Source organism: Mus pahari, chromosome 14 (assembly GCF_900095145.1).
Source record: "Mus pahari chromosome 14, PAHARI_EIJ_v1.1, whole genome shotgun sequence".
NCBI classification, from domain to species: domain Eukaryota; kingdom Metazoa; phylum Chordata; class Mammalia; order Rodentia; family Muridae; genus Mus; species Mus pahari.
In genome coordinates this window covers 53,865,337-53,888,554 of record NC_034603.1, presented here as the reverse complement: position 1 = coordinate 53,888,554, position 23,218 = coordinate 53,865,337, and the positions used below count along the sequence as shown (strand labels likewise).

The window sequence follows — 23,218 nt, the reverse complement described above, 5'->3', positions numbered from 1 at the left end:
GGTACTTAGAACCGTCGGCTGGCCCCCTGGTGGCGAGCAAGGCTCTTCCTTTTTTTCTTTTTCTTTTCTTTCTTTCTTTCTTTCTTTCTTTCTTTCTTTCTTTCTTTCTTTCTTTCTTTCTTTCTTTCTTAATGAGAAACCTGAGGTTTAATACAGTATGAGGGCTTTCCCACAAAACCCATAGACCGCCAATTTCCATGGATGTCAGCTTCAGCGAGGAAGCACCAAAACCAGGCCCTGTGCTGTCTGTCATCTGGTACGTCTGGTCCTCTGAGGGCCTCACAGGTAGTCAGACTGCTGCTGCAACCCACTGCGACTGGAGACAGTCACTGTGCTACCAGAGATTCAGCCCCGAAAAAAATCAAATATTTTTCTTTTTAGTTACGTTATCTAAAAGTAAAAATTCTCAAATTCATTTGCCAATTCAAAATAAATATTTCCTTCTGAGACAAGGTCTCTGGCTGGACTGGAACTTAATATCTAGGTAGGTCTCCTGTAAACTCCCGGAACTCTCCGCAGTCCTGTCTCAGCATCTTGAGGCTGGCCCAGCTCATATACTACTAGAAAAAAAATTAGCATCCACAGCCACCCTTTAAGACAAGGAAGAATGTAATCTTTCATTTTATATATGTAAAAATAGATTTGAAAGGTAGACAGACTTATCTAGACCCACTTAGCACAAATAATACATTTTATATAGTTTTTAGCACTTCTCATGTGTGTTTACTTTTTTTTTTTGGTTTTTTTTTTTGTAGTTTTTTTGGAGGTCATGGTAGAAACTGAGTGATAGGCCTTTGTATGCTACACTACTCCTGTCCCACTGAGCTGGACCCTTATGTGTGTGTGTGTGTCAAAATAAAAGACAATTAAAGAGCTTTACCAGTTCCTAGGTATATCTCCTTTTCTTTTCTTTTCTTTTCTTTTCTTTTCTTTTCTTTTCTTTTCTTTTTCTTCTTTTCTTTTTTACTGTACTGGAATTTGCACAAGAATCTTAACCCTGAGTTATATTCCTAGCCTTAGCTGTTCACGAGTTAAGAATCTCATTCATCCTTTCTTGTAGCTGAGAGAACAGATGAGTGCTACCACACCTAATTTACTTATCACGTAGACATCATAAAAGTTTTCTGGTACAAGTCTGCAACTCTAACCCTCTGGACAAAGAGATAGGAGTAGTAGGAGTTCAGGGCTAGCCTTAGCAATATAGGGCCAGCCTGATCCACATGAGACCTTGTCTTAAAACAAAACAATTAAAACTTGTACCAGCTGATTCTCATTGTTCATCTTCATGGACTGCTTTTAAGTGTTGATGGTCTATTTACATTGGTAGTCTATATCTTTTTTCAAGCTAATTTTGTATTCGTTATGTGTTTTAATGCTAATTTTCTATTTCAGGTTGTCACAGCCCATGCAGTTCGAGTTCCTGTCACCAGCAACCTGAGTGCCAACATTACTGGGTTTTTGCCCATTCATTGTATTTACCAACTTCTCAGGAGTCGATCGTTTACCAAGCACAAAGTGTCAATAAAAGTATGGCTTCATATTTAGATTTTAAGCTGTAACTCAGTTCTCTCTCACTAGTTCTTAGTTTGTTTACTGTAGTTCTTTCCTGTGGTTTGTGTGTATGAGTGTGAATATACCCACAATGGCAGCTCACAACTGTGTGCAACTCCCAGATCTGACACCCTCACACAGACATACATGAAGGCAAAACAACAATGAACATTTAAAAACAAAAAAACAAACAAACAAACAAACAAAACCCCCAAAAAAACCCAACTTCAATTTTTTAAAACAATATTATAACTTGTAATGTTGTAAGCTAAATTACTAGGTAATAAGTTACATTACTACTATAAGTAGCTAGTTACTAGTTATTTATATAGTTAATTATTTCTAAGAACCGAACTTTAGGTTCAGGGCTGGAGAGATGGCTCAGTGGTTAAGAGCACTGACTGCTCTTCCAGAGGACCCAGGGGTTCAACCCAACTTCAAATTTTTAAAGCAATATTATAACTTTTTTACAAAATGTATAATATTATGTTTCCATATAATAGCATGTTTTTACATTTTTGTTTGATACAAAATGTATCTAACAAACCCAAGCTGGTCTTGAACTTGAGTTGTAGCTGAGGCTCACATGAATTCTTGATTCTCTGCTTTTCCCATCCTAAGTGCTAAGGATTATAGGTACACACTAATACGGCTGGCCCATTCTCTAAATTTTACTTTTGTTTACCAGCTCTACTGTTGCTGTTGGTAAACTTGTCACCAGCATAGCCAGTGCCTAACTTAGGTTTTCAGTTTTTTATATTTGGTTATATCAAAGAGGTAAAAGTTCTCTTAATGAGAAATCTGAAATACACGAGGTAAGTAAATGTTTTTTGAACCTGTTATAAAAGCGCTTTTTACTTAAAAATAGCAGTGAGCAGTTTATATGTGGTGTATCTTGTCAGGTGCCCTTTTGATGATTTAGTGACATTAATTTTTAGCTACGTTGCATCTTTTGCTTCTTTTTGTGCTTTTATTGAGTAAAACAGTATGGATTAAGAGTCCAGATATAGCCAGAGCGTGGTGGCGCACGCCTTTAATCCCAGCACTCGGGAGGCAGAGGCAGAGGCAGGCGGATTTCTGAGTTTGAGGCCAGCCTGATCTACAGAGTGAGTTCTAGGACAGCCAGGGCTACACAGAGAAACCCTGTCTCTAAAAAAAAAAAAGAGTCCAGCCAGATACACACCTTGAGGTTTTGCCTATCTCCTCACCACTAGGTAAGTGGTATCCCATATTAGTTCTTTTCTAGTCTCTGGAGAAATAGCCCCTGCTACAGTCCCTCTGCTGGGAAGTCTCCCATGACACACAGAGAGCTTTAAGTAGAGTCAGAGGGAAGGTTCAGAAACACATTAAACCCAGAGCCAGGCTGCTCACCAGCTTAGGTGTATCTTTCAGTAGTAGATAGTGTTTTTGGTTAAATGATAGACTAATTAGGAAAAGAGGTAGTATATTTTAGCTCCCCAAACTTCTGGTGAGTACATTAATCTGAGAAACATGGCAAAGCTATATGTGTTCTATGGTGTTGATCTTTTTTTTTTAATCGCCTCAATTTTTTTCTTGTAGGACTGGATTTACAGACAGCTATGTGAAACTTCTACTCCACTCCACCCTCAGCTACTTCCTCTGATTGACGTGTACATAAATTCTATACTTACTCCTGCATCTAAATCTAACCCAGAAGCCACAAATCAGCCAGTCACTGAACAGGAGATACTTAACATTTTCCAGGAAGTCATTGGGGTAAATAAAATAATAGTTCTTTTACCTCTGTTACATCTCTGGCTTAGTCCATCTTTTTTCCTTAGAAGTCTTATAGGTAATTCTGATTTCAAAATAAGATTAATATGTGGTTATACACACTTGCACATATACACACATGAGATTAAATTTTATTAGCTTGCTAATAAAAATTATATAATAATATTAGTTCCAAGTAATTTGACAAACATTACTTTTTGAAGATATATATATATATATATATAGTTTTTGAGTGTCTCACTTTCTAGCCTGGGTAGTCTCCAACTCATTATTTTGCTGAATCAGCTTCGTGAATACTGGAATAACAGGCTTGCCCCACCATGTGCAGTACAAGGAGTTGTTTTGAAGCTTCCTGTTAAAGTTTAATGGGTATCTTGAAGATAGGTATTTGCTAAAGGACTGTAGAATATTTCAACATGTCCAACGTGGTGCTCTTTAGCCTCCTGGAAATTAAAGATTCACCTGGATTCAATTATGGAAATTTTCCTTATTTTGTTAGGAAAAAATAGCAGTTTTCACAGACACAGTTTACTGTACAGGATCTTTTTTGTGAATTGTTTTCTTCATAGTAATTTCAGATAGAACTTTGATTCCTGAAAGTCTTTCAGAGACAGCCTGGTGGACGGAAGTACTATTGAGGAGTAGAAGCTGGTCTTGTGACATTTCCCCTCATCTGGAAGTTGAGGAGAGGATGTTTCCTTTTGCCTGTCATGCATGCCCTTCAAGGTTCAGTGAAACTTGAAGTTATCTCAGACTGCAGTGAACCCAGCAGTCTCCCTCTCAGTCTAGCTGGGCTTGATGCAGCAGCACTGTATAATCTGTTTTATGCTCTTGCTGTTCAGTATTTTAACAGTTTTTGTATCACCTCAGGGAGACAGCGTCCGCCTTAACCAGCGCTTTAGTATCACAGCGCAGCTTCTGGTGCTTTACTATATCCTGTCTTACGAGGAAGCTCTCCTGGCGAACACAAAGACGCTAGGTAAGCGGCACGGAGCCAAGCCTCTCCAGTAGCTTCTTGATAGTGGGTCAGAGCCCATCCATGGAAGTCCAGTGAATAGGCAGCAGTGAGATTGATGCTAGGGCCTTCTTTAAGCTACATTTCAGATGATTCATATCCTATCATGGGACTGAGGTACTCCTTTAGTGTTTACTTTAGTGAATCAAATCTGAGAGAGAGGAAGGTTAACTTAGAGGGTTTGGACAATGGCATCGGGCAGAATGGTTAGTTGAAATAAAGAACCTAGAGGACCTCGGTTAGGGGAGATCAGCTGTTCCATTTTGGATATGTAGACATCTGTCCTTTGAAGTGAGGACAGTGAGGAGGCAGCTGTGTATCTAGTAGATAGCTGGATTGAATAATTTTTGCATATATGTGGTGTTTAAAGTTATAGCATTAGATAGGTTCCTAGCAATTGAGTATACAGGATATCAAGGAGATAGGGGTTCTAGATACCAAAAGAGGTTTCAAAGAGGACTTAGTGAGGTCTGCTCTCTGAGCTCTGTTGGATGAACCTGAATGAGGAAGTAAAATGAGGACTAGTGTTCACCCAAGGGCTGCACATAGCATGTGGAGGTCAGTTTGCTGTAGAATGGTAGGATGAAGACCAAATGTAATGAATCCAGAAGGGAGTTGGAGGACCCAGTGCTATAGACCATGAGAAGAGACTGCTTTGGGGAGTTGCCAAGGGAAAGAGAAGTGATGCGGTAACTGGAATGAATAAGGTCAGGAAGCAACTTTAAAATTATTTGTGTGTGTGTATGTGTGTGTGAGAGTGCCTGTGTATGTAAGTACAGCACAGGTACTGTGCCCACTGATCTTCTGGAATTAAGAGTGCAGGTGGTTGTGAGTCACTGATGTGGGTGCTAATGCTCTCAACCACCTCTCCAACTCTCCAGCCCTGAATTTTTAAGATGAAAAGGAGACATGTTACTCTCTTGCTATTGAGAGGTGTATCCTGCAGAGAGGGGTTGTTGAAGCCAGTCTCTGCAGTTACATCCTTGATGGCTAGGAAGAGATGAGAGAGAAAACCTTTTCCTGGCAGGAAACACCCTGGTTAGGGGGTTTTCTCTGGTCTAGTTTTTGTCTTTCAAGGGTGTAAAGAACTTTACGCCATTGTTGAGAGGTTTTTGTCAGTAGCCAAAAGATTATTTGCCCTAAATATACCTGTGATATTGTGTTGTAATCTCAGCACTTCACTTTTGGTTTCATTCTTACAAGAAACATTAGCAGGCACCGCTAGATACAGAAGCTAGGGTAGGAACTCTGAAATCTGAAGTAGAATCAAGAATTAGAATGTTATAGCTGGGGGCTGGTGAGATGGCTCGGTGGGTAAGAGCACCTGATTGCTCTTCCGAAGGTCCGGAGTTCAAATCCCAGCAACCACATGGTGGCTCATAACCATCCGTAACAAGATCTGAAGACAGCTACAGTGTACTCACATATAATAAATAAATAAATAAATATTTAAAAAAAAAAAAAAAGAATGTTATAGCTGTTAAAATACATCAGTGTATATTCATTGTTTATTTAAAAATACTTATGCACATGTGTATATTAATGTGTATATATATATATATATTCTAGTTAAATGCACATTTAAAAATATTTTAGAGATAAAAATTGTACATATTTGTATTATTTATAGATTTAACTATCCTAAAGTAGGTGCATAGTAAATAAAGAATTTCCTGTTTACTTATTACTTAGTTAAAATGTGAGTATTTCTTATATATTTCAAATATTTATACCTAAAACACTATGCTATTATCTGGGCATAGTATTGCATACTTGTATCAAAATTACCTCAAAACAAACTGCTTTCCTAGTATAAAAAGTTTCAGTTGTACAATTTTTATTTTATTTTTGTTTTTGAGGCAGAGTGTCTTGTAGAGACTGGTCTTGAACCCTCTGCCCAGCTGAAGTGTGCCTGAACTCCTGATCCTCTTGCCTCTACCTCCCCAGTGAGTGCTTGAAATACAGGTGTGAGTTTCCATGCCTGACCACAGTCTCCATCCTCAGTAGCTCAAAGTACTGGATGGTGCTTAACTCACCCTTCAGCTTCATGTCACCTAAAAGAAGTCTCACTGTTTTCTACTCTGTCCTGTTACATGTAAAGTATGCTTCTTGGTCACTAACAGAATAAGATTCATTGTTTCATTGTCTGGTACTTGGTAAACTGGTGCTCACCCAGCGAGGCAATTTCAAGTGGCTAGGATTATAGTTGTTTGTATGTATGTATGTATGTATGTATGTATTTACTCATTCATATTCATAAAATTGTTTAATGATATATTTTTATTTTATGTACATTGATGTTTTACCTGCATGTTTGTCTGTCAGTGTGAGGGTGTCAGATCCCCTAGAACTAGAGTGAGAGACGGTTGTGAGCTGCCTTATAGGTGCTAGGAATTGAACCCCAGTCCTCTGGAAGGACAGCCAGTGCTCTTAATAGCTGAACCATTTCTCCAGCCCTTTTTTCTCACCCCGTGGTGTTCTATAATTACATTAGTATCATTAAGCTCTAAGTCTGTGTTCATGACTTCTTCAGACTTCCTAAATTGGTGTGGAAAAATCTCCACTGAGTTTTTTCAGTGAGTTCTTCTTTGCACTAAAACCTCCCATGATTTTGTTCCAATTCAAGGCGTTTCCTAGGTCTTGCCTTTGTTTTTCCTTTAGAGTCACTATAATTTGGTAGTTAAATTTTATATGTTATACTTTCATATATCAAGTGAATTAAAAGTACCTTCACAGTGTCTTTATTTCCATTTGTTTTGAAAGTTAAGGTTTGTTTCTGATACTTGTATTTTATACTTTTTGTTTTTACTGACAGCTTCCATGCAAAGGAAACCCAAATCCTATTCTTCTTCTTTAATGGACCAAATTCCTATCAAGTTTCTCATCCGGCAGGCTCAAGGGCTGCAGCAGGAGTTGGGAGGTATTCGTTTTTCATTTGACTTTGCTAAATTTTATTGATATGAACTATTTTACTGCTTATGCTATAATTTATAGTAAGTATTCATTGTTATAAATGTAAACAGTTGAAGACTGAAAATGCTTTTTTGTTCTCTTGCTAAATATATTACCTCATTTCCTATAGATCACCACCCCCTAGAAAACTCCAGTTTTCAGTTTGACATTCATTTTAATTTTAAGTCATTTCTTTTCACATAGGATGACCCTAATATGATGGCTGATATTTGAGTGTTGGGGTACAGCTTGGTAGTAGAGTGCCTGCCTGGCATGTGTGATGCCCTGGGTTCATTCCCAGCACCACACATGACACATGAGTGCCCACCAGTACATACTTCTTATTCCCTTCATCTTATTAGGAGGTTATTTGGCTATAACCCTACTGTAAACTTCAGTATGTCAAGTTCAAAATGCATTTGTGGTCAGGTATGATGGCTTAGCCTTTAATCACAGCACTTCGCAGGCTGAGGCAGTCTGATCTACACAGTAAGTTCCAGGACAGCCAGAGCTACATAGTGAGACACTGTCTTGAAAACAGAACAAAACAAAACAAAAGGTAAAATTCTTTGCCTCCTCTAAGCTACAGAATACTGAAACTCAGCAATGCAATACACTTCAGCATAGTGCCTATTTTCCATCATTATTGTATGGCTGGCTCACTCTGAGTTGCCCACTGCTGCTGCCTGGCATAACAGGAGAATGTCTCATATTGCTAGCCTTGTAACGATTTCAGAGTAAAGCCAACCCTACTTCCACAACACTGTAAAGCTAAGAACTCATCAATCCAACTGTCTAAAGCTGCAGACTGTCTTTGACCTAGAGAATGACAGTTTCATATGGTTGAAACTAATAGAAGCTCACGTAATATTTTTAAAAGGTGGATGATATTATACACTACCTCCTTTTTTTCATTTTTCTCTTTTCATTGAGATTTGTACTCAGGGTTGTATGTGAATTAAGCTAGTACTTTACCACTGACTTATATCTTCAGCCTTCTGCTTCTGCTGACATATCAGCCTGTGTAGATCCACTTCATTATTTGAAACTGTTTCGTAATATTCCATGATATTCTAATATGTATATAATAGTTTGGTTGTAAATATTGGTAAATAGACCTGTGAGAGTTTTAGAAACTTGATGTTTCTTTCTTTTTCTTTTTTTTTTTTTTTCCGGTTTTTGGAGACAGGGTTTCTCTGTATAGCCCTGGCTGTCCTGGAACTCACTCTGTAGACCAAGCTGGCCTCAAACTCAGAAATCCGCCTGCCTCTGCCTCCCAAGTGCTAAGATTAAAGGCATGCACCACCACCGCCCGGCAAACTTGATGTATCTTTTTTTTTTCTAGACAGGGTTTCTCTGTATAGCCCTGGCTGTCCTGGAACTCACTTTGTACACCAGGCTGTCTTCGAACTCAGAAATCCGCCTGCCTCTGCCTCTGCCTCTACCTCCTGAGTGCTGGGATTACAGGTGTGCGCCACCACGCCCGGCAATAGCCACCTTTCCTGTCTTTGAAGTCATGCTTTTTCTTCTTTCTTTGCTGGGGTTGGTTTGGAAGAAGAGCATGAGCCTTCATTGGACATTGTAGCCAGCTAGATAGTTACATTTATTATAGCTTTACATAGTCTGTTTCTTTAAAAAAAAAATATAGTATTTGGCAGCAACATGTTTTACTGAAAAGAATATAATATATAGATTGGCTTGCACTTTTCTGTGTCTGTTGGTAGTAGTTTTAGTTGTATATATGTTTAGAGATTTAAAGTTCAGTAACACTTGATTGTTACAATGCCTTTTTGAATGTAGAAAACATGAGTTTTAAGCAGTCTTGATGGTCAGGCATGGTAGCTCATGAAAATCTTAGCACTTGAGAAGTTTTTTTTTTTTTTTTCTCTTCGGAACTCCTGAAAGATTGCTGTGTTAAACAGCTTTCACGATGAGCGTCAAACTGTGGTCTACACTTGCAGAAGTGGACATGGCTAGAGCTGGGCATCTAGAGCCACAGTTGAGCCTAGCTGGGCATGGCATCTTCACTGTGCTTGTACAGCAAGTTTCCTTAGCTCCTGATGCTAGTGGGTGGCCCAGTGAGTTGAGAAGCACATTAGTACACCTCTGCTCCTTATGGCTGCTAAAATAAGGAGGGGGGGCGGATTCTGTTTTGAGAACTGAGAGTCCAGTTAACTTCCTGTTTTGTTTTTTTAGGGCTGCATTCAGCTTTACTGCGTCTTCTAGCAACTAATTATCCACATTTGTGTATCGTGGATGACTGGATTTGTGAGGAAGAGATCACAGGGACTGATGCGCTGTTAAGGCGAATGCTCTTGACTAGTAATGCCAAAACCCACTCTCCGAAACAGCTGCAGGAAGGTATAGTAACTGCTCATTCCATCTCCCACTACTGTTGTACAGAGAGGCTGGGCTGACAGGAATCCTATACTGTAAGCAGGTGCCTTTGGGGTAAGGATTTCTAACCATCTCTTTGCTATGCTGGGAATTTAGTTGACATGTTTATAGCAGTTTTGTATTCTGTGTTATATCACTAAGAAGATTTAGAAAATTCCCAAACTGGTTAGAAATAAATACAGTAGATCAAGGCAGTGTACTTGCTGTTAATGGGTAATGTTCCAGATTAGTATCCCCAAACACAAAGAGTGTGGGCTACATATTAATATTGCATTAGCTGTATTAAAAAGTTTCAGTTCATAAGTCTTCTGAATACAATCACACAATCAGTGTAAAGATTGTTGTATAATCTTTACTCATGTTTGCAGTGACAATGTCAGCCTTGGCGCCCAACCCAAACCCAACCTGAATTTTTGTTGTTGTTGCACTTGAATTCTTTAGCTGTTATTTCTAAGTCTTTTTCTCTTTTCCCTTTGGAGCTGCAGACTGAATCTGGGCCTTTTGTGCGTTCTGGGCCTGTGCTCTGCTACTCAGCTCTACCCCAGCTCTTGAGGTCATTGTCTTTTTGTTTTCTCTACACAACTGAAGAAATTGTGAGCTAGTTGTCTTTGACATGTGGATTTTGAACCCAGATACAAAGTGACATGATGTTCTTTTCAGCTTTGGCTAGTTTTCTCCACAGTTCTTTCAGGTTCTGTTAGTTTTCTAGGCTGAAGTCCATGCATGACTATCTGTTTCCCTTGAAGTATAGTTGGTTGGCCATGAACGGTTAGGTATAGATATAGATACAGTGTCGTTCATGATGGCAACAAAACGAATTAGTTTTCCTATTTGTTATTTACTTCATGCATGTTAGCCACATGTAATTAGTGACCACTCTAGTAGAGAGATAATTCTAGCTATTTAATAATAGCAATCTGCTGGATGCTATCTCCTGTAATGGGACACCTAGAGGAATGTGTCAATGAGCCTGACACTTCTAAATTAATAAGCTACACAAGTGGTTACCCCCCCAAAATGAGGTTAGCTATTGTGTCACTAGTAGGATTTTTAAAAAATGAACTTTATGAAATAACATCTGTACTTTCATGGATTTTCATTTATTTTTATTACATTCTAATTTATTTGTTTAGTATATGTTTGTGTGGGGTCTTGCACATGCCATACTGCATATGTGGAAGTCAGAGGACAACAGGAGGGAGCTGATTCCATCCTTCATGTGTATGCAGGGATGGAACTCAGGTTGTCAAACTTCACTTGACCCTCTGGGCCATCTCACCTGCCAACCGTGAAGTTTTCTAATGGCTTTAATATTAGCATCAGTGAAAAAGTAGCTGTGAGTGGAAGTTTTAATTTAACACTATTGCTTGCATGATTTGTTTCATTCCTACTTTTCAGAAAGCAGTATTTATTTCTACTTGGTAAGCATTATAGGATTTAGGAATGATTACAAAATTTTGTTTTTAGCATTTTCAGCTGTCCCTGTAAATCACACAAAAGTGATGCAGATTATGGAACACTTGACTCTACTTTCTGCCAGTGAACTTATACCATATGCAGAAGTATTAACGTCCAATATGAACCAGCTGCTGAATTCTGGGGTTCCACGGAGAATTCTTCAAACTGTCAATAAGTTATGGATGGTTCTTAATACTGTGATGCCAAGAAGGTAAATTCTGTCTACTGCTGTATGTACTAGAGAAGTGTATAGCTTTGATAATGCACGGGGAATTTAGTTGTTAGAAAAATATTCACAAGGCCAGTCTTATTAATGGCTTTGAGTATGTAACAATAAAATTCCTTTCTGAAGATGACTAAAGATATTACGTTGGGGTGCAGTGGTGCTTATCTTTAATCTCATCATGGATTTGGGAGGAAGAACAGGCAGAGCTAAGTTTGAGGAAGGCTTGGTCTGTTATAGTAAGACTTGTCTCAAAAAAATTGTTATATTTTAAAGAAAAAAAACTATACTTTAAGAAATAAAAACTAAAACTAAAAAAAAAACAAAAGAAAACAAACAAACAAAAAAAAGCAAAATGAAAAAAAAAAAAGAAATAAAAACGACTAGCAATTTGAGAACATGTTTAAAGGTATTTCCCTCTGTGTAGTTATTTGTGGCTAACTGACTTGGATCATGTTTTACATCACTGCTGTGGTTCCAAATTCTGTTGCACCTTGAGCCATTTGGACTGGCTTTATAACCCTGATCCCCAGGCTACAATCTATGAGTGGTGCAGCAGGATCAAAGCATACATTTTAAAAACAGATCCCTCTGGTGCAGCAGAGTTTGGAGAACAGGGTGTGCCTTCATTATGGTTATCAGTTGGCTGGCTCATAGATTGTGTCAGACCAGAACACCATTCTGACTTACCTGAGAGCTTGGTTTAGTAGGTCTGGGAACTGCAGATAATTGTTCTTTCTAAATTCAAGGATTTTGTTGCTATTGGTTCTTTTTTGATTGTTTGTTTTGGTTTTTTGAGACAGGCTTTCTCTGTGTGGCCCTGGCTGTCCTGGAACTCATTTTGTAGACCAAGCTGGCCTCAAACTCAGAGATCCACCTGCCTGCCTCTGCCTCTCATGTGCTGGGATTAAAGGCATGTGCTACTACCACCTGGCCTAAATTTAAGTTTTACTTTACATCAAGTTAATAAATATACATAATAATACTTCACACTTTTCTATTTTAAAATCTGGTTACCCAGAGGAAACCATTACTCAGCTTAAAAAAAATTCTAGCATTTACATTTTCTTCCTTCTAGCTTAGGAATAGGCTTATAACAAGTACGGCTTCTTGATTTTCAAATTTAGACATGGTTTGTGAAGTTTAGCAGCCTGACTTGCTTCCTTCCTGTGAAGCTTTCCCTTTATTTTCTAATATAGTTGTATAATTCAGCTAGAGCAATATTCAGAGTCCATCTTATGATTATGTATTTACAGTTGAACTGTGCAGTATTGCAATATTCTTTGATTACCTTTTCTCTTTCTTTCTTGCTTCTTTTCTCTGAGTGTGGAGGGGAATCACATTTAGACTGTGAGCATGCTAGTTACATATGCTGTCCCTGAACTACACTTCATAAATGCTTCTTTTTTATACGCAGGTGCCATTCCCCATACTTGGCATTGCTGTACTACTTACCTTGTTTTCATTTGTTATGCTATCAATAATTAATAAATAGTTCATCTTAAACTCTTTATTAAGACTAGGTTTACTTAATAGGATTACAACAGAAACTAATCTAACAGTAACCTGATTTTAATAGGGACATCTCTTTCAGAGCTTTTCATCTTAATTCCCCCCATCCCCCGGGATATGCAAGGTTGTCTTAGAATTGCTATAGTCTCTGCTTTGCTGGGATTCCAGTTTTCTCTCTTGGTTTCTGTCCACAGAGAGCACATACTAACTGCAGCGCTTCCTGAGAAAGGCTGAAAGGGGCTGGCGGAGGCTCGCGTGTCATGTCTGTGACTTTGCTGCTTGCTTTCTTCTTACATGTGGTTGCTCATTTGCTTAAGTGTGGTTCATTCATTTGAGAACACCATTCTGACTTGGACTTCCCACTGGCTGTTACCGATCTGGTGTGTTGCCAGTTCCCAGCCCTTTGTATGTCGATAGCCATTGGTTTCTTCACTCATAAAAGGCTTTCCCGCTTTGTGTTCTGGAATTTAATAATGATGTGTTTTGATGTGGAACTTTTTCTCTTTCATAGTGTTGGGTACTTGATTGATTTTTGTTTGTTTGTTTGTTTTTTAATTCTGGTGAGTGGTGTCTTGATTTTTAGAACTTTTCTTTCTGGAATATATTAAATTATGTGCATTTAAGTTTTGATATGTGCATGTGAGTAAAGGTGTCTGAAGAGGCCAGATACTGGATCTTTGGGGGTTAGAGTTACATGTGGTTGTGAGCCACCTGACTTGGGTTCTGGGAAATGAATTCCTGTCCTCTAGAAGAGCAACAGATGCTCTTAAGTTCTGAACCATCTCTCCAACACACACACACAAAACCACTCATGGTGGTACATTCTTGTGATCTCAGCACCTAGGAGGGGGATGCAGGAGAAATGAGAAGTCAGGTCATCCTTTGCTATATAGTGAGTTTCTGCCCAGCCTGAAATACATGAGAGCCTTTCTCAGAAATAAAACCAAAAAGAAACCCCAAAGTTTATTTTTATACCTGCTTTTCTTTTTCTTTTTCTTTTTATCTTGAAAATAACATTTTTTTTTCTAGATACAAAGGACAAACAAATAACTGTAGATGGAGTTATAACATAGCTATTATGAATATGTTATTGTTTCCTCACCAGGCTGTGGGTAATGACGGTTAATGCACTCCAACCTTCCATAAAGTTTATACGACAACAAAAATATACCCAGAATGATTTGATGATAGATCCTCTCATTGTCTTGAGGTGTGATCGAAGGGTTCACAGGTAAGATATTTAATTTCATTTGTTTTAATAGAGCTGTACTTTGGAGAATCAAAAGAAATTGAAGAAAATCATTTTAATATCTTATTGCTGTTAAAAATATATAGGTAATATAATTTATGCCGCTTTTTTTCTAGCTGCATATATTCATAAATTATAGTCGGTGTAATATTAGTATGTGGATAGTGAAATCTGGCTTTAGAGAAAAGGAGTTCTTGGCTTTGGTAGTCATCTGTATTGGCCCTTCTGTCTATAAAATCAAGAACAGAAAAGAATGACCATTAACTAATCTGCTAGCTCATTAAAAAGGTTTTGCTTATTGTGTTTTATGTTGAAACAAGTTATCACTGTACATCTGAGGGTGATCTTGAACTCCTAATTTTCCTGCCTCAGCCATTTTAATGTTGGGATTACAGTTGTGTCACCATGTACAGCTTGAAAAAATGATTTTAAAACACTGATTCAGCCGGGCGTGGTGGCACACGCCTTTAATCCCAGCACTTGGGAGGCAGAGGCAGGCGGATTTCTGAGTTTGAGGTCATCCTAGTCCAAAAAGTGAGTTCCAGGACAGCCAGGGCTATTCAGAAGAAACCCTGTCTCGAAAAAAACCAAAAAACCAAAACACTGATTCATTGTAAGCCATCATATTTTAAAACTGTGACCTTGTGATACCACTTGTCATGTTAGCTTCACGAATTCCACACATGCCTCTTAATTCCTAGCTAATTATTTTGAAATGCCTTTAACTCAAAAGGCAGAATGTAATTGACTCAGACATTAATATTTGAATTTCAAATTGTCACGATAAATAACATTAAAGGTAAATAAATTGAGGTGTCTATCTTTAATGATCATCAACTACATGGAGAAATTGAATGAGAGTAGTGTGGTCTTATGCAGATGAATGATGTGCTAAATGAATTGTTGTTTTGTTTTTGTTTCTTTGAGATGGGATCTCACAATATAGCTCTGGCTGTCCTGGAACTCACTATTTAGACCAGGCTATCTTCAAACTTACAGAAAATCATAACCAGGTAGTGTTACATAATGGCACATGCCTGTAGTCCCAGCACTTTGTAAGTCTAAGCAGGTAGATCAGGAGTTTAGGGTCATTGTCACCAACTACGTAAATGTGAGGCCAGTCTGGGCTAGAATGAATCTATTAAAAAGCCAAACCAAAACAAAAATGGGCTGGTGAGATGGCTGAATGGGCATAGGTGCCTGCTGCCAAGACTAATGATCTCAGTTTGACCCTTGTGACACACAGGGTATAAGTGGCACACATATACTCAAACATATACACAAACACATGTATATTAACATAAATGAATAAATATAAAATGTAAACAATAACCTCCACCAGCCAAAGGAACAACCACCAGAGATCAAATACCATAATGATAGAGATGAGAGAATCAAGGAGCATTCGTGGTCAGTGATTGGTCTTGGCTCTTTTGAGACACGTTTACTATCTATCTAGCCTTGGCTGGTCTGGAGCTTGGGTAGTCTAGGATAGCCTTGAACTCAGGATACTTTCCCTGTGCCTCTGGAGGGCTAGGATTCCAGATGTATACCTGCATGCCCTACTCTGATGGGCAATTCTGAGAAGAATCTTTGGAGCAGAGGGTTAAATTTGGGAATAGTATGCTTTTTGACTGAGAAAGTAAGTTAGACTATAAAGAGCCTTGATTGTTAGGCAAGATAAAGTGTCTGCTGTGCAAACCAGAGTTCTAATCCCAGAACCCATGTGAAAACCAGGTGTAGCAGCAGACTTTAAACCCACTCTGATGAGGGTCGGGGAAAGGTGGGTCCCTGGCTATCATTGGCCAACCAGTGTGGCAGATTGATGAACTGATTCATTGAGTTTACATACACACTAAGTTTATAAAGAGGGGATAGAGCTTGCGTATATATTTATGCAACTGGCATCTTATAGTTGATAGCATTCTCAAAATGATAAAGCCTAAAATAAATCATCTAAATATAACTTGCTGAGATCAAGATTTCATAGGAAATAGAATCATCAGAATAAACAACATAGAAGCTAATATATGTAAACCAGCAGTTTAGTCTAGGCATTTCTTTTACTCTAATTTTTACCTTTATTTGTTATTGTGTGTGTGTGTGTGTGTGTGTGTGTGTGTGGTCTTGTGGTGGTAAACATACCATGACATATGTATGAAGGTCAGATGACAACTTCATGAAGTTGCTTCTCTCATGCTACATTTATGTGGGTCCCAGGTCACAGGGCTTTTATGGCAAGTACCTTTACCTGCTGAGCCACCTCACTGATTGGAAATAATGCATTTGTAAAACAATGATCTGTGTTAAAAATCTACTTAGTAGTAGATGACTTTGAATTTCCTCGGGAGATTTAGTTTTCCAAGAAAGCCGTTGAAGTATGCTGTCAGAATGTATGGGGTATTTTTGTAGCTTAATCCTTTCACTTGAGAACCTTTACTTATGTTAATAGGTGTGCATTCTTAACAATAATTGGCTACATAGTACTTCATTTTAAATTTGTGCTGTGCTTAACCCAGTCTCCTGTGGCTGAATGTTTTTTCTATAGCTATACTGTTGTGTATACTACATATTACATTATCCATGTATACTATACTGTGTGCTTCTTTCTTAGATGCTATTTTCTTAGATCAGATTGCTAAAAATAGAATTTCAACAAATGCAATATACTCATTTTTAAGATTTTTTTGTTTGTTTGTTTTTTGTTTTTGGAGACGGAGTTTCTCTGTGTAGTCCTGGCTGTCCTTGAACTCAGAAATCTACTTGACTCTGCCTCCCAAGTGCTGGGATTAAAGGTGTGCACCACCACTGCCTGGCCATTTTTAAGAATTTTGATTCCTGTTTTGTTTTCTGCCATCTAGAAGGGCTCAACCAATTACCATTCTATTACACTGTTTTATGTTGTATATCTTCTTGTACATTTCTGTTTTATATTGTACAAGAAAGTGAAGAATAGATTCCCTTTTTTATTTTATATTTATTGGTTATTGTTATTTCTTGTTTATCTTTCAGAAAAGCTTTTCTATTGGTTTTTTATTGATTTAAAGTGTTCTTCATCTATAACGTGTGTGAAGACTGTCAAAGGCCAGGTGTGGTGGCACATGCCTGCACTCAGGAGGCTGAGGCCAAGGCCGAGGAGTCATCAATTTGATTGGGTCGTGACTCTTTGTTTAATCAAGTTAGCATATAGATGAATGCATTTTATTCTGAAGACTCTACTTTAAACACACACACACACACACACACACACACACACACACACACACACACACACACGGAAAAGTGATATCAGTTCTTTCCACATATGTTGTAGTTTTACATGTTTGGGTGCTAGAGCTTGGGGCTTAGTGTGTCCTCTCCTTTGAGCTGCAGCCCTAGCCCTAGGGCTTTGCTTTACTTTTTTAAAAATCTTCATAAAGTTTGTTTACTTTTACCAGGAAATCATTCTAATGGTTTTAAAAAGATACTATACACCATACATAATGATAATGAGGATTTGCCTAGTGGTGGTGGTAGCGATGTGGGTGGACTTAGATCTCAAATGAGCTAGTCCTGTGTAGATAACTTTGGGAGCTGAGTGAAGGGGTCTTTAAGATTCTTTACTAATATCCATTTTTCTTTGTTCTTCTGATACTTTTCATATGTACTAGTATGCAAAAATAACGGTATACAGTGAGAACAACTCTCCCTCTCACAGCTGTGGTAAACCAAAGCTTTGCTGGCTGCTTTTGACCAATTCCAGTTCTGTGTCCTCTGGAATTCCTTACTGTGTCCATATAGCCTTGTTCATCATTGTGCAGCATTGCATTTCTAGTTCTTGTTGTGGCTAGTTTTTAAATTTATATTCTCTATGATACATTTTGTTCTTTTTTGTTTAGGTGTCCCCCACTCATGGATGTTACTTTACACATGCTCAATGGCTATCTCCTTGCCTCTAAAGCTTACCTTAGTGCCCATCTGAAGGAAACAGCAGATCAAGATAGACCTTCCCCAAATAATACAGTAGGCTTGGTTGGACAGGCTGATGCCCCAGAAGTGACCAGAGAAGAACTGAAAAATGCTTTACTGGCTGCTCAGGTAAAGTTTGCTAAAGTAAAATTTCATCAAATGGCATGTTTGTTTTTTAAATAAGTAGAGGTTGACATTGTGTATTCCTTTTATTCTAGAATACAAAATAATATTATCTTTGCTTCTGAGTGTCAGGTAGATTCCCTTATGAAAACTTAATATAGATAATATAGATTTATATTTATTAAGTTATAAACCTTTAACCAGTCTTGTTATACTTCACTTCATTGACATATTTATTGGACACCTGTGTGTCAGATACTATACAAGGACTAGGGACATGTTGGTAAAGGAGATATAACTTTTGGTTACTTGTTTTTAATGATGAGATGATAGAAAAAGAAATTGGATGTTGGAAACAGACTTTATAGAGAAAAAAATAAGTAAATACATGATATTATAAAGTGTCAGGCTGCCTTCCATATAGGAGCTGCAAACAGATCACCTCTCAGGTCCTGCTCTGTAAAGTGAAATGGAGGGAAATAGAGAGGCATCGGCTAGAGTCTTAGAAAAAGTAGGGGAGTGAGAGGAAGGAAGGGATTTAGGCTCCAGTTGGCTCTAAGTGGTAACGTTAATATAAATGTATGCAGGGACGTATTATGCTGGCTGTTTCCTTTATCCTAGCTAGGTCCCCAAGAAAGACACAGAGAGACCAAGATTTATTTTCAGACTTTACCTCAGTATCTGTGTAGTCAATTATCTGTTCTAATCCCCGAAACTAATCTGGCTACCTCAAACCCACACCCCATCATGCTGGCATCTAGGGCCTTCTGTGCCCCAGCTGAACTCTCCTGTGGGTGATCAGCTTTTATTGACAAGGCAGAGAATAAAATGGTAAGAATTTACTTGAAACAGGAGATTTTTGACATGAGAATATTGTGTCTGGATCAAAACAAGATAGAAGGGCAGAGAAATCAGCATTTGATTAACACAACGATAATTTTTACATAGTGCACAAAAACATTATGCTTACAGTCTGCTTTGGAGGCCATTGGGTTTGATTACCTGTCCAGTAGATATTTATGAACTGAAGTCTGCACTTCTTCCTAGTGGCATACGAGCATTCAGAAGTATGCCAGATGCTAATTTACATGCTGTTTTTGTTTGTTTCTTTTGATTTTTTTCAAGACAGGGTTTTTCTGTGTAGCCCTGACTGTCCTGGAATTCACTCTGTAGTCCAGGCTGGCCTTGAACTCAGAGATTCACCTGCCCCTGCCTCCCAAGTGCTGGAATTAAAGATTTATACCCTCATCTCCTGGCTACTTGCTTATTTTTATCTTATGTGTGTAGGTATTGTACATTTATGTCTGTGCAGCATGCATATGCAGTGGCCTTAGAAGTCACAAGAGGGTATTGTAATCCCTGGAACTGGAGTTAAAGGACACGTAGTTGTGAGCTGCCACGTGAGTGCTGGGAATTGAACCTTGGTCTTCTGGAAGAGCAGTCAGTGTTGTTAACAACCAAGCCACCTCTAGTCTTCTGCATATGTTTGTTTGTATGGGAAAAGTAATTTGTTTGTTTATTTCAGATAAATCAGGAGTTTTTAGCCTTACAATGTCAGACCCTCTGCATTGTCAACTGCTTACTTCTGCTCTAAGAATTACTATGTTTATGGTGTTGTGCCATTCTGTTCATATGAAAATAGGGATTTCATTTTCAGATCAGCGTCTCTGAGGCTCATTACATGTACTTTTTTATCTGCTTGTAGGACAGTGCTGCTGTCCAGATTCTCTTAGAAATTTGCTTGCCTACTGAAGAGGAAAAGGCAAAGGGTGCCAATTCAGACATCTCCCTCAGGAACACTCAAGGTGTCATCACCATCAGCACTCCAAATAAAGAAACAGAAGAAGGAGAAGACAATTTGCTCTGTAACCTTCGGGAAGTTCAGTGCCTTATCTGTTGCCTGTTACACCAAATGTACATTGCAGATCCCAACATTGCTAAACTTGTTCACTTTCAGGTACGTGTCCAAAAGAATGTGAGTGTTCGGGTTTGTTCTTGAAGTCTTGAAGGCTATATATATATATATTATATATATATATAAAAGTCATGTGAAAATGAGGAAGGATCATGGTCTTTTGTAATATTTAGAAAAATCTAAATTCTCAGTGCTGATAAAATATTCAAATACTTGATCTCTTTTCTAATGTATCAGGAAAGTTCAATTACTGATACATTTACAAATATTTGGTGTTTGGAGCAGATTCTCTAGAAAGGAACTGAAGCTTCACTTTCGTCTCCATTTGTCTTTGACTTCTCCTTTTCTTTCCGAGACAGGGTTACCCATGTGAACTCCTGCCCCTGACAGTCGCAGGGATCCCGTCTATGCACATCTGTTTGGATTTCATACCGGAGCTTATTGCCCAGCCGGAACTTGAAAAACAGGTAATGCACATTCTAAAACTTGAAGAAAATTTTGATCACTTTTTAATGTGGCTATTAGAGAAGATATTTTATAAATGTTATCATTTAAACTTTTCAAAAGATTTAACATGTGGATTTTGTATTCCAGATATTTGCTATACAGCTGCTTTCTCACTTGTGTATCCAGTATGCATTACCAAAGTCACTTAGTGTGGCTCGCTTAGCTGTCAATGTTATGGGGACTTTGCTAACAGGTGTGTAGCCAATCAACAACAACAAAAGTATCTAATATTTATTACATGTATTTTCTGAACTTTAAGACTAAGCAGCTCTTATTGAGACAAGATTTTTCTGTGAGGCCTTGGCTGTCCTGGAACTCACTGTGTAAATCGGGCTGGCCTTGAACTTACAGAGATCCTCCTGACTTTGCCTCCCAAGTGCTGGTATGGCATGTGCTACTATGGTTAGCTTATTGGTGTTTTAATGAGTTAGCATGACACAGTATATGCTGCTCTTCCTTTGAGTTACTTTTCTTTTTTAAATTCCATACTTAGAAATATGATTTATAGTATAGAAGCATAGACACTTTTGTGAATATGTATATATATCATATGTATTTAATAAATATATACTAGTTATAATACTTGTTCAATAAATGAAAATAATATCTGTAGAATTAGAATACAAATTAGAAATTACTAAGTGTGCTCAATTCCAGAAACAAAAATATTTTAAAATGTCTTAAATAGCTGGGTGGTGGTGGCGGCCTATGCCTTTAATCTCAGCACTGGGAGGCAGAGGAAAGTGGATGAGGCCAGCCTGGTCTACAGAGTGAGTTCCAGGACAGCTAGGGCTACACAGAGAAACCCTGTCTCGAAAAAAAAAAAAAAAAAAAAAGTAATAAATTAATACTATACATTAGGTATTTCCTTAAATTCTACAACCTATTCCACAACTTACCCTATATTTTACCCACCTTCTGGAGTAAATGTTATAAAGAAAACTACTTTAAAATTATATGAGTACGTTCCATCCTTGAGAAGGTTGTGTCCTTTCTCTGTGTTCCTTCGATTGTTTGTTTGTTCATTTTCTTTCTATTGTTTTCACCTCATATTACAGTAATTTATAGTGGTCCAGGGTTCATGTTGCATTTAGTCCTGGTGTTACCACTAACTGTTATGTCACTTGGAACAAGTGTTATTTTTTTTTCCTCAGGACCTCAGATTCTTGCCTTGCACGTGCTAGACAAGAACTCTGTGCTGAGTACCTCCTTCCTTCCCAGCCTTGGAATTGGAATAACATTTTGGGGGGGGAGGGGGTTTGAAACAGGGCCTCACTATGTAGATCAGGCTGTCCTCAAACTCAGAGCTCTGCCTGCCTCTGCCTCATGAGGGCTGGGATCTTTTAGAGGCATGCACAACTACACTGGGCCTTAGAACAACTTTTACAACTTCTCTAAAGTTTTCTCATGTGCACAACCAGTGTGCTCCATTTGTGAGAACTGGCTAAAATAATGCAAGCAGTATACTTATCATAGTACGGGGTCGTAATATAAATGTGGGTCTTGGTGATGACTAATTAGTAGAGTACAGGCTGTTAAAGTCAGAGTGGACAGCATCCTATAAGACTTAGTCTTCCTAGCACAAAATATAGTATTAATGTTGTGGAGGATGCCTATATTGAATTTATATCTGCAAAACAAACAGTTGTGCTGCTTTTCTTCCCACCAGTTCTGACACAAGCTAAGCGGTACTCTTTCTTCATGCCAACTCTTCCAAGTTTGGTCTCCTTTTGTCGAGCATTTCCTCCACTGTATGAGGATATTATGTCTTTGCTAATTCAAATAGGACAAGTGTGTGCCTCTGATGTTGCCACTCAGACAAGAGACATTGATCCAATCATTACACGTAAGTGCTACCTAACCTTAAGTTTTCAAACAAGACTATATTCATTTCACAATATATTGCCTTAATTATTTTCTCTCCTTATTGTGTAGGTCTTCAACAAATAAAGGAGAAACCTAGTGGATGGTCTCAAATTTGTAAAGATCCATCTTACAAAAATGGATCCAGGGACACTGGAAGCATGGATCCTGATGTCCAGCTCTGTCATTGTATTGAAAGCACAATAATTGAAATAATAAACATGAGTGTTAGTGGAATTTAAAAAAAAAAAAAAACAGTTTTAAATGCAGCCACTTGCTGCATTTACTGAATCTGGACTTTATGAGAACTTTTTTTTTGTTTTTTGTTCTGAGACAGGATTTCTCTGTATAGCCCTGGCTGTCCTGGAACTCACTTTGTAGACCAGGCTGTCCTGGAACTCAGAAATCCGCCTGCCTCTGCCTCCCGAGTGCTGGGATTAAAGGCATGTGCCACCATGCCCGGCTTTATGAGAACTTTAAACTGAATGAGAACAGTGAGATCTTGGAATTGCTGAAGTGACTCAATTCAGCATGAGGATAATTTAGAGCTCTCTGAAAATCGTACTTGTTTGTTTGATTGGCATATCTTTTGACCTGCTCTGATGATATGTTTATATTGTAGCAGCTGAATTTCTTTTCCACTGGGGACACTTTAAGAAACTTGTCACTAGAAAGGGATTGGTTCCTGTACTTAGCATTTGATGTGAAGAAAGACTGCCAGGCCTTTAATTTAATTGCTTAAAAATGAGC

The 23,218-nt window shown here is 38.2% G+C and overlaps 1 protein-coding gene across 1 annotated transcript in view; it reads left to right on the top strand.

Annotated features, from left to right (window-relative positions):
- Positions 1-22,829, top strand: part of Ints2 (integrator complex subunit 2) — a 42,340-nt gene extending 19,511 nt beyond the window's left edge. The window contains exons 12-24 of the mRNA XM_021212337.2: positions 1,393-1,527; positions 3,112-3,288; positions 4,177-4,285; positions 7,137-7,241; positions 9,470-9,634; positions 11,138-11,339; positions 13,969-14,094; positions 17,991-18,189; positions 19,889-20,140; positions 20,458-20,565; positions 20,693-20,798; positions 22,275-22,451; positions 22,541-22,829. Coding sequence (XP_021067996.2) covers positions 1,393-1,527; positions 3,112-3,288; positions 4,177-4,285; positions 7,137-7,241; positions 9,470-9,634; positions 11,138-11,339; positions 13,969-14,094; positions 17,991-18,189; positions 19,889-20,140; positions 20,458-20,565; positions 20,693-20,798; positions 22,275-22,451; positions 22,541-22,710 — 2,031 coding nt within the window. The 3' untranslated portion in view covers positions 22,711-22,829. The remainder of the gene's footprint in view (positions 1-1,392; positions 1,528-3,111; positions 3,289-4,176; positions 4,286-7,136; positions 7,242-9,469; positions 9,635-11,137; positions 11,340-13,968; positions 14,095-17,990; positions 18,190-19,888; positions 20,141-20,457; positions 20,566-20,692; positions 20,799-22,274; positions 22,452-22,540) is intronic.
- Positions 22,830-23,218: the final 389 nt, after the last annotated feature.